Raw genomic sequence first — 14,101 nt, 5'->3', positions numbered from 1 at the left:
TTAAAAAAATTTAACAATAACATTAGAAACTAAAACTTCTGGGTTTGATTCCTTGTCCTTTTACTAATAGCTGTGTGAATTTTGGCAGCTCTTTTAGTTTCTCCCATCTTAGTTTCTTTATAAAAGAGGGATAATTGTACCTATTTCACAAGATTATTATGCTTGTTAATATAAGAACTATAGGTTAGTGAACTTCTATTCATATCTGTGAACCTGTCATTGTATCTGAGTGATAGTAAGTGGTTCAGTACATGTTAGTTGAATGAATGTTTATACCTGTAAGCAAGGGATGGAAAGAAAAACACACAGAAGAAAAAGAACATGTGATCTTAGTTGGTGAAGGTAAGTTTAAACATGTAATTATTTAATGTGATTACACATCATGAGCTAGAAAATCTAAGGTTACACTGTCTTAATTTATTAAATGTAATTTTCATTATTTTGATTATTCTCAGGCAGAAAAGGCTAGCTTGGTTCACTTACTGGATTTCCTAGGTATGATTTTGCTCACAATGATTTGGGCTGTTTGTCCTCGAGATAGTTTTGCACTCTTGGGCCAGTGGATACAGTCTAAACTGCAGGAGGTAAGTGTGAGACAATAAGTTGGCTTTTAAAGGTATGTGGTGAGGATATTTTAAAGGTTACTATAAAGTAACAGATACGAGAGATGTTTTCACGTATCATGAAATATAGCTACTAATTTTTAGTCATATGTTTTCTCATTTTTAGGGGACATTCTTAAAAATGAGCATTCAAATTAGAAAATACTACATCTTTTAAATGATGGAGATAGATGGGTTTCAAGGGCATAGCAATTTTTGGCTAACATAATATTTAGGGGCAGAGTGTTATATAGTTATTGGTCTTAGAGAAAACCCGGTCACAGATCCTTTCTTTCCTTTTGTCACTTTACCTTCAAACTTTTCACTTTTGTCTCTCATAGTGACTGTGGTATACTTTCTGGATGACTCTCCCTTCTTCCAAACGTTTGCATTTTGATGTAGAACTCTTAAAACCTGTAAATTTTTATGGGCACAGAATTAGCTAAAGCTGCTTTACCATCCTCATCCTCTCACTCCCAGTTATACTAAGATTACCTGCACAATAGCGAAAGGATAATCTTACTAGGTGTTTGTTCCCTTTCATTTCTAGTACTTATGTATAATGGTGTTCATGTCATAAAATTTACTGAGGCCCGCATTTTGTTCAAAACACTTCACTACTGAAAGTAGGTCTTGCAGTTTTGATAATTGCTTTGTTAACTATGATTAATTATTTTATTTTACATCTTTCTTCACATGTTTCCTCTTGTCCTGGGAGGTTTGGTTATTCAGGAACAATCTGTTATTTGTTTATTTAATGATTTGTGGAGCACCATCATTGTGCCATCTGGGTACTGTTTAAATCTAATGTGTAAAATTCTTTGAGACAAATTGCTTTTGAAATTGGATAACTAAGTCTTTTATTCAGTGTTACCATATCATTTGGCTGCATTTATATTGAAATAAAGGCTCTTAAAGGGGAAAAAAAAGAATGGTTATTGCTTAGGTTATAGGATTTCATATTTTGTATTTTATTTCCATTATGTGTCGGGAAGTCAAAGGAGTTAATGTAGTGTTTACCCCATTTATCAATACATCACTTTTTTCTGTATTGGAATCTGAAGATTTTGTTATAGGAAATGTAACCTGTGGCTGTTTTTTCTTTAAAATAGTTGATGAAGGGGTGCCTGTGTGCCTCAGTGGGTTGAGCATCGACTCCTGGTCTCAGCTCAGGTCATGATCTCACAGTTCAAAGTTCAAGCTTCAGGTCAGGTTTTGTGCTGATGGCTTGGAGCCTGCCTTGGATTCTGTCTTTCCTTCTCTCTGCCCCACCCCACTTGTGCTCTCTCTGAAAAAAATTAAAAAAAAAAAAACTTGATGAATCCTGCTACTTCATATACTAATTAATAATTAAACTAAAAATAAAGTGATTACTTCTCTTTGAACTTTTCTTCCTTAAATCAAGCCTCACCCCCACCCCATGATTTTGGTGATGGGGAAATGTTTCTTTCTCTAGAAAGCCTTGTTCCTTGTGATTGAAGAGCAGGAGGGGATGCTGATAGTGAATCATTAAAGAGGGGGAATTGCTGACATTTATTTGCCAGAGAAAGGAAGAGATGAAGGAAGAAGGAGGGGCCTTTACATAACCAACCATTGGGGAGTCCTCTATTTTTGTAATTTTAAAAGATTTAGGTATAATGTAGCAGCTGTCATAGCATGCTACCAGGTATTAATTAGTAATAATTACAATAGCTAATATTTATTGAGTACTTACTATATGTCAGGCATTAGGATAAGCACTATAATTATGTACAGAGGTTAAGAATACAGGCTGTGAACAGATGGACTTGTGTTTGAATTTAGGCTGTTAGACCTAAGTTCTATACTGGGCAGATTACTTCACTAATTATAGGTCTCAGTTTCTTCATCTACAAATGGGCATAATACTGGCTACTCAAAGCACTGTTGTTGGTTTAATGGTACATTTAAAATAGGACCTATTTTTTTTTTTAAGTTTTTATTCATTTTGAGAGGACAGGGAAGGTGCAGAGCGCAAGAGAGAATCCCAAGCAGATTCCACAGGGTCAGTGAGAATCCCAATGCAGGGCTAGAACCCACGAACCTTGAGATCATGACCTGAGCCAGAATCGAGAGTCGGATTTATGCTTAACTGACTGAGCCATCCAGGCATCCCTAAAGTAGGATCTCTTAATCTAAACACTGTGATATTTTGGACTGGATAATTCTTTGTTGTGAGGAATTGTCCTGTGCATTGCAGGATGTTCGGTAGCCTCTAAACATCTACTGTAAATATCTGACCTCCACCCACTAGATGCCAGTAGCACTCCCCCTGCCCAGCAGTTGTGATGATCATAAATGTCTCCAAACATTTTTATATGTCCCTGGGGGACAAAATCGTATCCAGTTGAGAACCAGTGATTTAAAGCACTTAGCACGGTACCTAGTACAAAATGAGGACTCAATAAATAGGAGTTATTATCATTTGCTCATTTTATCCTGTCTGCAACTCTAGGAGGTTGGTCCTGTGCTACTCCGTTTTACATATGATGCTACTGGGCTTAGATGGGTTAAACAATTAGCTGAGGGTTAACAGTTAATAAGTATCAGCATTTGGACTTAATGTAAGTTTCCATCCTTTAAAAAAAAAAAAAGCCAATGTTTTAAACCAGTTATACTATCAGTAGACTTGATGGACCCCTGCAGACTGCTCATTGAGAGTGAAGACACTATATAATATAGTTCAAACAACCTAAAAAGTCATGATCAAGAAGGAAGAAAGTCCTATCTCATGGTTATATACTAGATTGATTATATTATTTCTAGACATCACTGACATGTAGCTACCTCTGTGAAATTGTTTCCCCGATTAATAACTCTGTTCTCAAAAGTCCTGCTTATTGATCCATCTCCTACAAATTTTAGTACTTACTGAAAATTAGAATTTAACTGGAAAGCATCCACATAAATACAAGTGATTAGGGAAGTTAAAGTTACGATATCTATTTGTATTTTTTTATTGAAGTTGGAAGAAAATTTCATTTTCCTAACTAATCAATACTTAAAAAAGAAAGACGGAGTTAAGATAATTTATCAAAGAAGGAAAATTCTGCTCTCTGGTTAATTTTCTAACTGAAATAAATTCTCTAGTAGTGTCAGTGGTTATTATATAGCCATATTTTTTCAATTTTCTTTTAAAACTGCAAGGTCAGAATGTTCCTTGGCCATAATAAAAGCTTGCGTTAAGAAGCTTTCTTAGGAAATCCTCTCCTTCCTTAAAATTCATGTTATGTCACTTCACTTTTAGGCTTTTTCATAAAAGCAAACATACTCTTTGGATTTCTTTTGGTTAGTGAGAACACGTTCTAATGTACTTCTTTTGCAAAAGCAAAGTAGCATAAGGCAAACTTTTGAAAGAGGGGTATACCTGTATAGTAGTAACTCCTTCCCCAATATTATCCATAGGGCTGAGGGAGGGTGGGATATATTCCCACCAGTGGTTTCCTAAAGCCTCAGATAGTACCATATCCTATTTACAGTATATATTTTTTTCTATACATACATACCTATGATAAAAGTTTGTAAGTTAAGCACAGTAAGAGATGAATTGTTCTATAAGTAGAACAATTATAATGTACTGTAAAAAAAAGTTACGAGTGTGGCCTTCTCAGAGTATCTTACTGTACTGTATTCACCATCTTGTGATAATGTGAGATGATAAAATGCCTACGTGGTGAGATAAAGTGATGTGAACAATGTAGGCACTGTGACGTAGTGTTAGGCTGCTATAGACCTCTGACAGTATGTCTGGAGAACCATCTGCTTCCAGATCACAGTTGAGTGGGTATCTCCAACCGTGGAAATTGAAACTGTGGGTAAGGGAGACTACTGTACTCTATAAGATACTATAGACTCTCTAGAAGTCTGTAGGCCTAATTTTTTATGTTTTTAAAATATTAATATCTGATGGAGGAAATAAAGACTGTACTTTATGTTTTATACCATGGTGTTCTTTCTTTCTTTTTTTTTTTTTTTTAAATGTTTGTTTATTTATTTAAGAGAGAGAGAGGCAAGCGAGCACAAGGAAAGGGCAGAGCAAGAATCTCAAGCAGGCCCAGCACTGTCAGTACAAAGCCTGAGGCAGGGCTTAAACTCACAAACTGTGAGATCATGACCTGAGCCGAAATCAAGAGTCGGATGCTTACCAGCTGAGCTACCTAGGCGTCCCTACCATGGTGTTCTTTAAGTGTCAGTCATCGCGAGCATAAAACCTTTATCCTAGATACTCCATGAAATTAATTTTAAAAATCTCACTTTGTTACTTATTTTGTTGTGAAATGATAAATATCCTTAATGAAACTTCTCTTTCTTACTTCTTCTTAGTATATGTTTGATAGACCATACAGTAGAACTTTGGAGGCTGAAGCTGACAGAATTGGACTACAGCTTGCTGCAAAGGTAAAATGTTTAGTAGTTGAGACTACACAGTGTCCTTCACACAGTAAAAGATAAATACACATGGTCTTAATGAGCTGTGGTATGAAGAGAGAATGAGAGCTGTATGAAATTTTTCATTAATACCTTTTAAATTTGTGCCCTCTGTAAACTGATACACTATCTTTATTTCACTATTCTCCCTTGTTTCACTGATCTAAGAAGGCTTGAGTAAAATAACGTAAGACTATTTTTCCTCCCCTCAGAGAAAGGTTTATGCTATTATAGCTATGATCCCAGATGAGCAGATTGAATTTTTACCTTTTAAATAAATGGTAGAGGAGCAGACTTATTACTCTGTGTCTTTGAGATTATTTTTGTTGCAGCCAATGACTTACATTTGCTAGGCACGGAGAGCAGCCCTGGGCCTTTACTATGATTTAGGTTGGCTTTGTTCATGTCTCCTTTACAGGACATTTCATGTCTGGCTCCTATTTTTATCATCTGTGATAACTGATATTATTAGTAGTAGAATTTAATATTAGAAGTAAAACTGCATTTTTAAAGCGGAGTAAAAACAATGCCACTTTGTACATTAAATTCAAATTGTATTTGATCTTTGTTGAGTTTCCGTAGTTATTAAAAAGTCCTAGGTATAAAAATAAACTATTATATGAACTTCTAGTTAGTTTTATGGATTTAATTTCATAAATGAAGATATTACTATTCACAAAAGAAAAGTAGTTATTTGAATGTTACGTAATAAGACTTAAGTGAATTCTCTGACTACATAGATTAAGAGGTTCCCAAATAGTGGACCACAGATTGGCTATAAAGGTAAGAGTGTTTTGTGTTCTGGTTAAGAAATCTTGGCCTATTTCAATAAATTGTTCCTGTTTTATTTCCAAGAAGCTTATTGTTTTATTAGCTTTTTAAAATATAAAATGAGGAAGAAGTCAAGATAATTTTTTTCCAATGTGGATATCTAATAGCCTCAGGACTGTTTATTGAAGAGTTATCTTTTTCCACTATTCTTGAGTGTCTCTTTGTCGTAATGTGGGAGGCTATATAGGAGTCTATTTCTGGGCTCCTTATTGTATTCTCTTGGCCTCTTAATCTGTCTCTGAGCCAATACCGCATTGTCATGTAGCTTTGTAGTAAGACATGATACCTGGTAACTTCTGTCTTCCAGCGTGGTTCTGCAAGATTGATTTAGCTATTCTTAGTCCTTTTCCTTTCCATATACATTTCAGAATCACTTTATCAAATTACATGCCTGTATAAAAATACGCTTGGAATTTTGATGGCAATTGGGTGAATTTGGATATAGTTGACCACTGTCAAAAATATTGAGTCTTCCTGGGAAGCGTGGGTGGCTCAGTTGGTTGAGCATCCCACTCTGGATTTCAGCTCAGGTCATGATCTCAGGGGCATGCGATTGAGTCCCACATCAGGCTCTACACTGACAGAATGGAGCTTACGTGGGATTCTCTCTCTGTTCCTTCCCTGTGCTCTCACTCTCAAAATAAATAAACACTGAAAAAATAATATTAAATCTTCCAATCCATGAATGATATATTTGTCCATTTATATGGATATTCTTATAATTTTAGTGATGTTTTTAAATGTTTGTGTGTGTATGTGTATAGGAATTATACATCTTTTGTTAGATTTATTGCTAAATGTTTGACATTTTAATTGTAAAGTGTTATTTAAAAAATAAACTCCTTCATATATAGAAATGCACTTTATTTTTATAAATGACCTTGTATCTAAAAACCTTGCTAAATCCACTTAATTCTGATAGTGTGTAGATTCTTTTAGATTTTATATATACACGTTTATGCTGCCTGTGAATAATGACAGATTTAGTTCTTCCTTTCCGGTCGGTGTACTTTCTGTTTTTGTTTTTTTGGTTTTTTTACCTTATCACAATGGCCGGGAACTTTAGTACAATGTTGACGGTGAGCACCTTTGTTTCTTCATCACCATTTTTCACCATTCTGATGTCTAAGTTGTTTTTCTTTTAATCTGACTTTTTAGAAGAGTTTCCCTGCTATTTCTAATACGCTAAGAGATTTTTTAAAGTTATGAATAACAAATTTTATCAAATACATTTTTTATATTGATGATTATATCATTTTTCTCCTTTAATCTCTTAATGTGGCAAACTATATTGATTTTTTTTATGCATTAGGACAACTTTTATTTTTGAAGTAAACCCAATTTTATCAATAATATTGTTCTTCCAATATATTACTGAAGTTGGCTTGCTAATGTTTAGCTTAGAATTTAGAATGTTTGCATCTGTATTCATAAAAGATAATGGCTTGGCCTTTTCTTTTCTTGTAATGTCCTGTCAGGTTTTAGTATCAAGATTATGTTGGCCTCATATAATGAGTTGGGAAGTGGTTTTTTCTTTTCTCTGGAAGAATTTGTGTAACGTTAGTGATATTTATTTTTTAAATGTTTGGAGATTTTGTGGGTAGAAACCATACAGATTTATTTTTTTTTAAGTTTATTTATTTTGAGAGAGAGAGAAAGAGAGCAAGTGAGTGGGGAAGGGAAGAGAGAAAGAGGGAGAGAGAATCCCAAGCAGGCTCTGCACTGTACGTGTAGCTCCATCTGTCGCCATGCGATGCTGTCACAGTACCATTGACTATATTCTCTGTGGTATACCTTTCATTCTGTGACTTATTCATTCCATAACTGGAAGCCTGTTTCTCCTGCTCCTTCATCTATTTTGCCTGTCCCCTCACCCCTCTCTGCTGCCAGCCATCAGTTTGTTACCTTTACCATATATGTATTTTTTAGAAGTTTATTTATTTTGAGAGAGAGAGAGAGACAGCATGAGTCAGGGAGGGGCAGAGAGGGAGGTTGAGAGAGAGAATCCCAAACAGGCTCCATGCTGCCAGCATAGAACCCAACGTGGGGCTTGAACTCACTGAACTGTAACATTTTGACCTGAGCCGAAACCAAGAGTCGGACACTTAACCGACTGAGCCACCCAGGTGCCCCCCTCCCTTACTATATTTTTAATGTCTCAAGGATACTGCATTCCACAGATATATTTTATTTATTTTTTTAAAAGTTAATACAGGGGCATCTGGGTGGCTCAGTTGGTTAAGCTTCCAACTTTAGCTCAGGTCATGACCTCACAGTTTGTGAGTTCCAGCCTCCTGCTCAGAGCCCACATTGGACTCTGTGCTGACAGCTCAGAGCCTGAATCCTGCTTTAGATTCTTTGTCTCCCTCTCTGCCCCTCCCCCACTCACACTCTGTCTCTCTCTCAAAAATAAACAAACATTAAAAAAATTTTTTTTAAGTTAATACAGTTTTTAAATATATTTTTAAAATGTTTGTTTGTTTTTGAGAGAGAGACCTGACAGCACAGAGCCCGACGAGGAGCTCAAACTCATGAGGCTGGAACCCACAAACCATGAGGTCATGACCTGAGTGGAAATCAGACACTTAACTGCCTGAGCCACCCAGGCGCCCCGAAAGTTAATATATTTTTATTTCAGGAGTTTCACATGTTGTGATTCCTCCCACTGCCAACCGCCTTGGTTCTTCCAAAGTTTAAGTCGTAATTTTTAAGTCAGCCCTTTTTTTAAAAAGAAGTTTTGCTCAGTCCAGAGTTCTTTTAGTTGAGCTTCTTTGATCTCCACTTGAATATGGACATGTTGTAAAAATTCTCCAGCTGTAGTATTTGGGATCCAGTTTCTTCAAGCAATTTTCCTTAGGGCCATGCTTAGGATCTGAGTAAATAGATCTGCCTAGTTCTCAATTTCAGACACCCTCTAAACATGAATAAGTTCAAACCATATTTACTGTTAAACTGTCACACCCTAGAATAGTACAGATTGTTGGAATGTGCCAATACCTAAGATTAAAATAATTTGACTGTTAACAGATCTGTTTCATAGTTTCCACAGATAACACACGTTTCAGGATGTATATTTTCTGTCATTGCCTTGTAGTTCATTAATCTTACTTTCAGCTGTGTCCATTGTGCCATAAACTCATCTTTGACTTTTACAGTTTAGTTACTGTATTTTTCGATTCTAGAATTTCCATTTGATTCTCTTTTATAAATTTCAGTTCGCTGGTGAAATTCTGTTTTGTCATAATTTTCTTCATATTTTCTTGAATATGTTTATCATAATTTTTTTAAACCTTCATGTTTGTTAACTATTATTTTTATTAACTTTCGGTCTGTTTCTTTTGTCTGTTTTTTGCCTTTGGTCTTGTTTCTTGGTATGCTTGCCCATTTTTTATCAAATTCTGAACATTTCATATAAACAGTACTTTTGGCTCTGAATGATAATTTATTCCATCATTGAGGATTCTGCCTTTAGTCTGGAGAACAACTAGAATAAAGCGGATTCCTTCAGTCAGTCACAGCCTGAGCTGAGTCTTCTTAAATTTCAATTTGCTTCTACTTCACCTTCATTCATAAGGATATTGCTGTCGGGAAGTCTACTGAAGGAATGGAGGATTGACTAAGTTCCTTCTCTGTAGTGGTTTTTGAACTTCAGTTTTGTTCTGCCAGCACCATGAGGATGTCGAAATCTCAGTTTTCATCCACTTTTTGTTTTAAAAAGTGCCCTATGCAGCTTTAGAATTGATAGGCGCCTTGGTGAACTGGCATCTGGTGTTGTCTTTGCCTTCCTGTCTTTCAGATCTTGACTTCTCAAATTTGGCTGCCTCATCAAGCCTGACTTGTAAGTTTTGACCTTTAGTCCTGCTGGATAGCCATAAGCACTCCTTAGTCACCTCTTTCTGCTTGGATTTCTTTTGAGTTCTGCTAGTTTTCTTAGCCTCTGGCCCTTCACTCCTTAGAATTTAACAGATTTTGCTGAAAACAAGAGCAACACACGGATAAGACTCCTCTCCCTGAGCTTTCCTTCTTCCTAGGATTTTGGCTTTTCTAGTATTGGCTAACTCGGTAACTCTCCAATACCTTGGAACAAATATTATTTATATTTTATCCAGATTTTCTTTTTTTTGTTGTTGAAGTAAAATTGGCATGCAGTATCCTATTAGTTTCAGGTGTATATAATATTGATTCAATATTTTTATACATTACAAAATAATCCCCATGGTAAGTATAGTTACCATCTGTTGCCAGTTATTACAGTATTGCTATATTTCCTATGCTAAGCATGATATCCCCATGATTTATTTATTGTATAACTGAAAGTTTTTACCTCTTAGTCCCTTTCACCTGATAGATTTTCTAATTGTGTTTGATAGGAACATTGGTCTGCTATAATTTATTTACTCCATCACTGCTAGAAGAGGAAGTCTCTTAGTCTTTTTAATAGTGATTCAGTATTCTATAATGTCACTAATTCATTTAATCATGTGTCTATTAATGAGTTTTGGGGTTATTTCCAGAGTTTTTCGTTATTGTTTAAATTGCAAATAATACTGCATTTGGCATCCTTATATACATATCCTTATGTTCCTTGTGCTTTTCCGGTATTGCCTTTTTATTTTTAAAAGATACTCCCAGGGGTGCCTGGATGGCTCAGTTGGTTAAGTGTCTGACTCCTGATTTTGACTGAGGTCATGATCTCACAGTTGTGAGATTCAGGCCGATAGGCCTCTGTCTGCATGGGGCATGAAGGCTGCTTAATTTTCTCTCTCCCTCTTCCTCTGCCCATCCCCAACTCATACTCTCCCTCTCTCTTGAAAAAAAAAAAAAAGATACTCCCAGTTATTACAGAATGTTGTAGCAAATCTTAACCAGTGACATATCAGAATGCCTTTTTTTTTTTACGTGCATATCAGCACTGTTTCTAGTATCTTTAATTTTTGTTAATTTGGACAAAAAATGGAATCTCATAGCTTTTAATTAAAAATTTGCATTTTCTTGCCTAGTAGTAAAGTTGAGGATGTTTCCTTTTTATTGGCTATTTTATTTCTTGTTTTGAAGATTGCTTTTTTTTAAATGTTTTTCTCAGTAGATTTTAAGAATACATATTCTAGGCCCCACACTTGGAAATTCTCAGTCAGTAGCTAGATGATGAGACCCTGAATCTAAATGTGTTTAGAAACTGCCAAGTGATTCTGCTGTCTAGGCAGGTATGGGAATTACTACTTTGAGTGATCAAATGCCAGTTTTGTGTTTTTGGGTGACTTGGTAAGTTAAATTTTCTGTTTTATTTAAGAAAGAAGAATGGAATTAGGTTAGTAAATATTGATATTCTTTTGATTATTTATAATATGGAAGCCATACATTTTTTATCCAGTGCATCTGGATAGAGAAAACTATCATTTCATTTTCTAAAGCACATCTAAATATTGTGTTGTGGAGTAGATGACCTTTTGCCAGTTGTGATATTATATTTAGTTCAAAGGAGAAAACGATATTGCTACAGATGTTAAGTCATGAATACATAGTGATACAGGTAATATCTTTGTTATGGAGCAGCACTTAGGATATAAAAACACCATCTCTGAGTATAAGTATTTTTTTCCTATCAAAAGGGAGAAACCTCAAAATTAAATAGTTTAAGAACCTCAAATATTATATTTATACTACATTTTAAATGTATATATTTAAATATATATTTTTATATATTAAATATATATACTATTTAATATATTAAATATATATTTAAATATAAATATATACTACATTTATATGTCACATTTATTCACCTGTTTAGATAATAACACCATTATCTGCCATTTCATAATACTCTTTTTTTTTTCCAATGTTTATTTTTGAGAGAAGGAGAGAGCATGACTGGGGGAGGGTCAGAGAGAGAGGGAGACACAGAATCTGAAGCAGCCTCAGGCTCTGAGCTGTCAGCACAGAGCCCAACGTGGAGCTTGAACACAGGAACCGTGAGATCATGACCTGAGCCGAAGTCGGACATTTAACCGATTGAGCCACCCAGGAGCCCCAATACTTAACATATTCTGATAACTGAGCTTAAATTTTATGTGTTGTCTAACCTAATCCCATAGTAGCTCCATGAAGTAGTTATTATTATTATCATTATCTCCATTTTATTGATAAATGAACTGAAGCTCAGACAGGTTAAGTTACTTTCTTATAGGTGAAAAATGGTAAAATCATGATTCAAACCCAAGTGTGTATGTTTTCAAAGCCCATGCTCCAGTTTTGTTTCTGATCTTACCCCTTTACCACAATTATATTTCACAATATAAACTTGTCTATCTCCTGTTGTCATATACCATGCTTACTTTTCTACCTTTATCTTGTTCTTTCTCTTAGTAGCATTTGACACTATGAATCATGCTTCCCTTTGAAAATATGTGTATATTTGCGTGTGTAGCCACACATTTCATTATAGTATAGAAGGTCATTTAGTATTGTAAACTCATAATGGGAAATAACAGCCCTTACTGCCCATCTGCCTTATACCCCAGAAATAAAGTCACCTTAACTTCTTTAGTTATTTACCTCTATATTTCCATATAATATGTTTATTTTGTAACTTCGTGACTCATTAGGTTTAGACATAAGATTTCTTGTTATGGAAGATTTAATCTTTCATAACCTAACTAATGTTTTCATGTGTTTATGTGTTATCTCTGTTCCTCCTTGGTTAAGTATCATTCAATTTTTTTTCTCCATATTCTAATAGGATTTTCTCTTTTCTTATGGTGGACTTTGGAGTATTCTTTACACATTTTGGATACAGTCACTTGTTGATATGTGATTTGAAAATAGTTCTTCCTCATTTGTGGCTCATATTTTCTAAATTTTTTTTTAATGTTTATTCATTTTTGACAGAGAGAGAGAGAGAGATACAGAGCATGAGTGAGGGAGGGGCAGAGAGACAGGAAGACACAGAATCCGAAGCAGGCTCTAGGCTTTGAGCTGTCAGCACAGAGCCCGATGTGGGGCTCGAACTTACAGACTGCGAGATCATGACCTGAGCTGAAGTCAGATGCTCAACCGACTGAGCCACCCAGGCACCCCGTGGCTCATCTTTTCTTAACAAACTTTGTTTTTGTTTTTTTGTTGTTGTTATTGTTTGTTTTTTGCAGAGCAAACATTTTTAATTGTGATGAAAACTAGTTTAAGGAACCCAAGGAAACTCTGCCAATTTCTGGGATGACCTTCCTTCTGATGCTTTAACCCATAAATTCCAACTACTCTTGCAGCCCTAAACTCTTGTCTTTAACTCCATAGCTGAGCCAGACTTACCATGTTCTCTGCTTGGGTTCTACCCCCTTACATTGTGGTCAGGAAACTGCCCCCAGGCCAAGAGAGCAGGAGCAAGTCTGGGGATCACAGTACATAGTATTTCTCTTTATGTCAGGAATCAGTCTTGCGGCGCTTGGGTGGCTCAGTCGGTTAAGCGTCCAACTTCAGCTCAGGTCATGATTTCGTGGTTTGTGAGTTTGAGCCCTGTGTCAGGCTCTGTGCTGACAGCTCAGCGCCTGGAGCCTGCTTCATATTCCATGTCTCCCCCACTCGCACTCTCTCAAAAATAAATAAACATTAAAAAATAAAAAATAAATAAAAGAATCACAGTCCTGTCTTGCCTCTTGTCCAGTACCTGAAAATGTTTGCCTTATGTAATCTGTAAGGCAAATGTCCAGCTTTATGGTTATTTATAGTGGGAGGACGAATCCAGTACCAGTTACTCTCATGGATGGAAGTGTATATCCCCAAATTTGTAATTCATGATTGTCCATCCATATTTTATAAGAAGGCACTAAGAAACTTTTCAGAAGCTCTGTGTACATAGTTTGGGATAGTGGACTTCACTATAAGATGATAGGGCAGTGAGCTAGCTCTTTCTTTGGGAACTTTCACCTGGAATATATATAGGCTCTTTTTCTTGGCTTTTCAAGTGTCTTTGCAGAAGAATCTTGTAAAGCTGGCTGTCATTGTTTAAGGGTTAGAAAGGGAGAGGGTGGTGGGGTTATTCCATTCATTGTGGAGTCTCTTGTTCAATTCTCTATTTGAACCTTATACTTCTACCTTTTTTTCTTGAGTACCAAATACTGAACCTTTCTGGAATCCCCATGATGTGAAGGTATCAATCATCTGCCAAAGAAGCAATGTAATATAGTGATAATTAGTGAGCTCAGGAACTTGACTGCCCAAGTTTGAGA

At 35.7% G+C, this 14,101-nt stretch overlaps 1 protein-coding gene across 1 annotated transcript in view; it reads left to right on the top strand.

Moving 5' to 3' along the window:
* OMA1 (OMA1 zinc metallopeptidase) overlaps positions 1 to 14,101 on the top strand; it is a 77,039-nt gene that overhangs the window by 19,214 nt on the left and 43,724 nt on the right. The window contains exons 6-7 of the mRNA XM_007089877.3: positions 456 to 584; positions 4,944 to 5,018. Of these exons, the coding sequence (XP_007089939.1) occupies positions 456 to 584; positions 4,944 to 5,018 (204 nt within the window). The remainder of the gene's footprint in view (positions 1 to 455; positions 585 to 4,943; positions 5,019 to 14,101) is intronic.

This window comes from Panthera tigris, chromosome C1, assembly GCF_018350195.1.
Source record: "Panthera tigris isolate Pti1 chromosome C1, P.tigris_Pti1_mat1.1, whole genome shotgun sequence".
Taxonomy (NCBI): Eukaryota; Metazoa; Chordata; class Mammalia; order Carnivora; family Felidae; genus Panthera; species Panthera tigris.
This window is presented reverse-complemented; position numbering and strand designations above follow the sequence as displayed.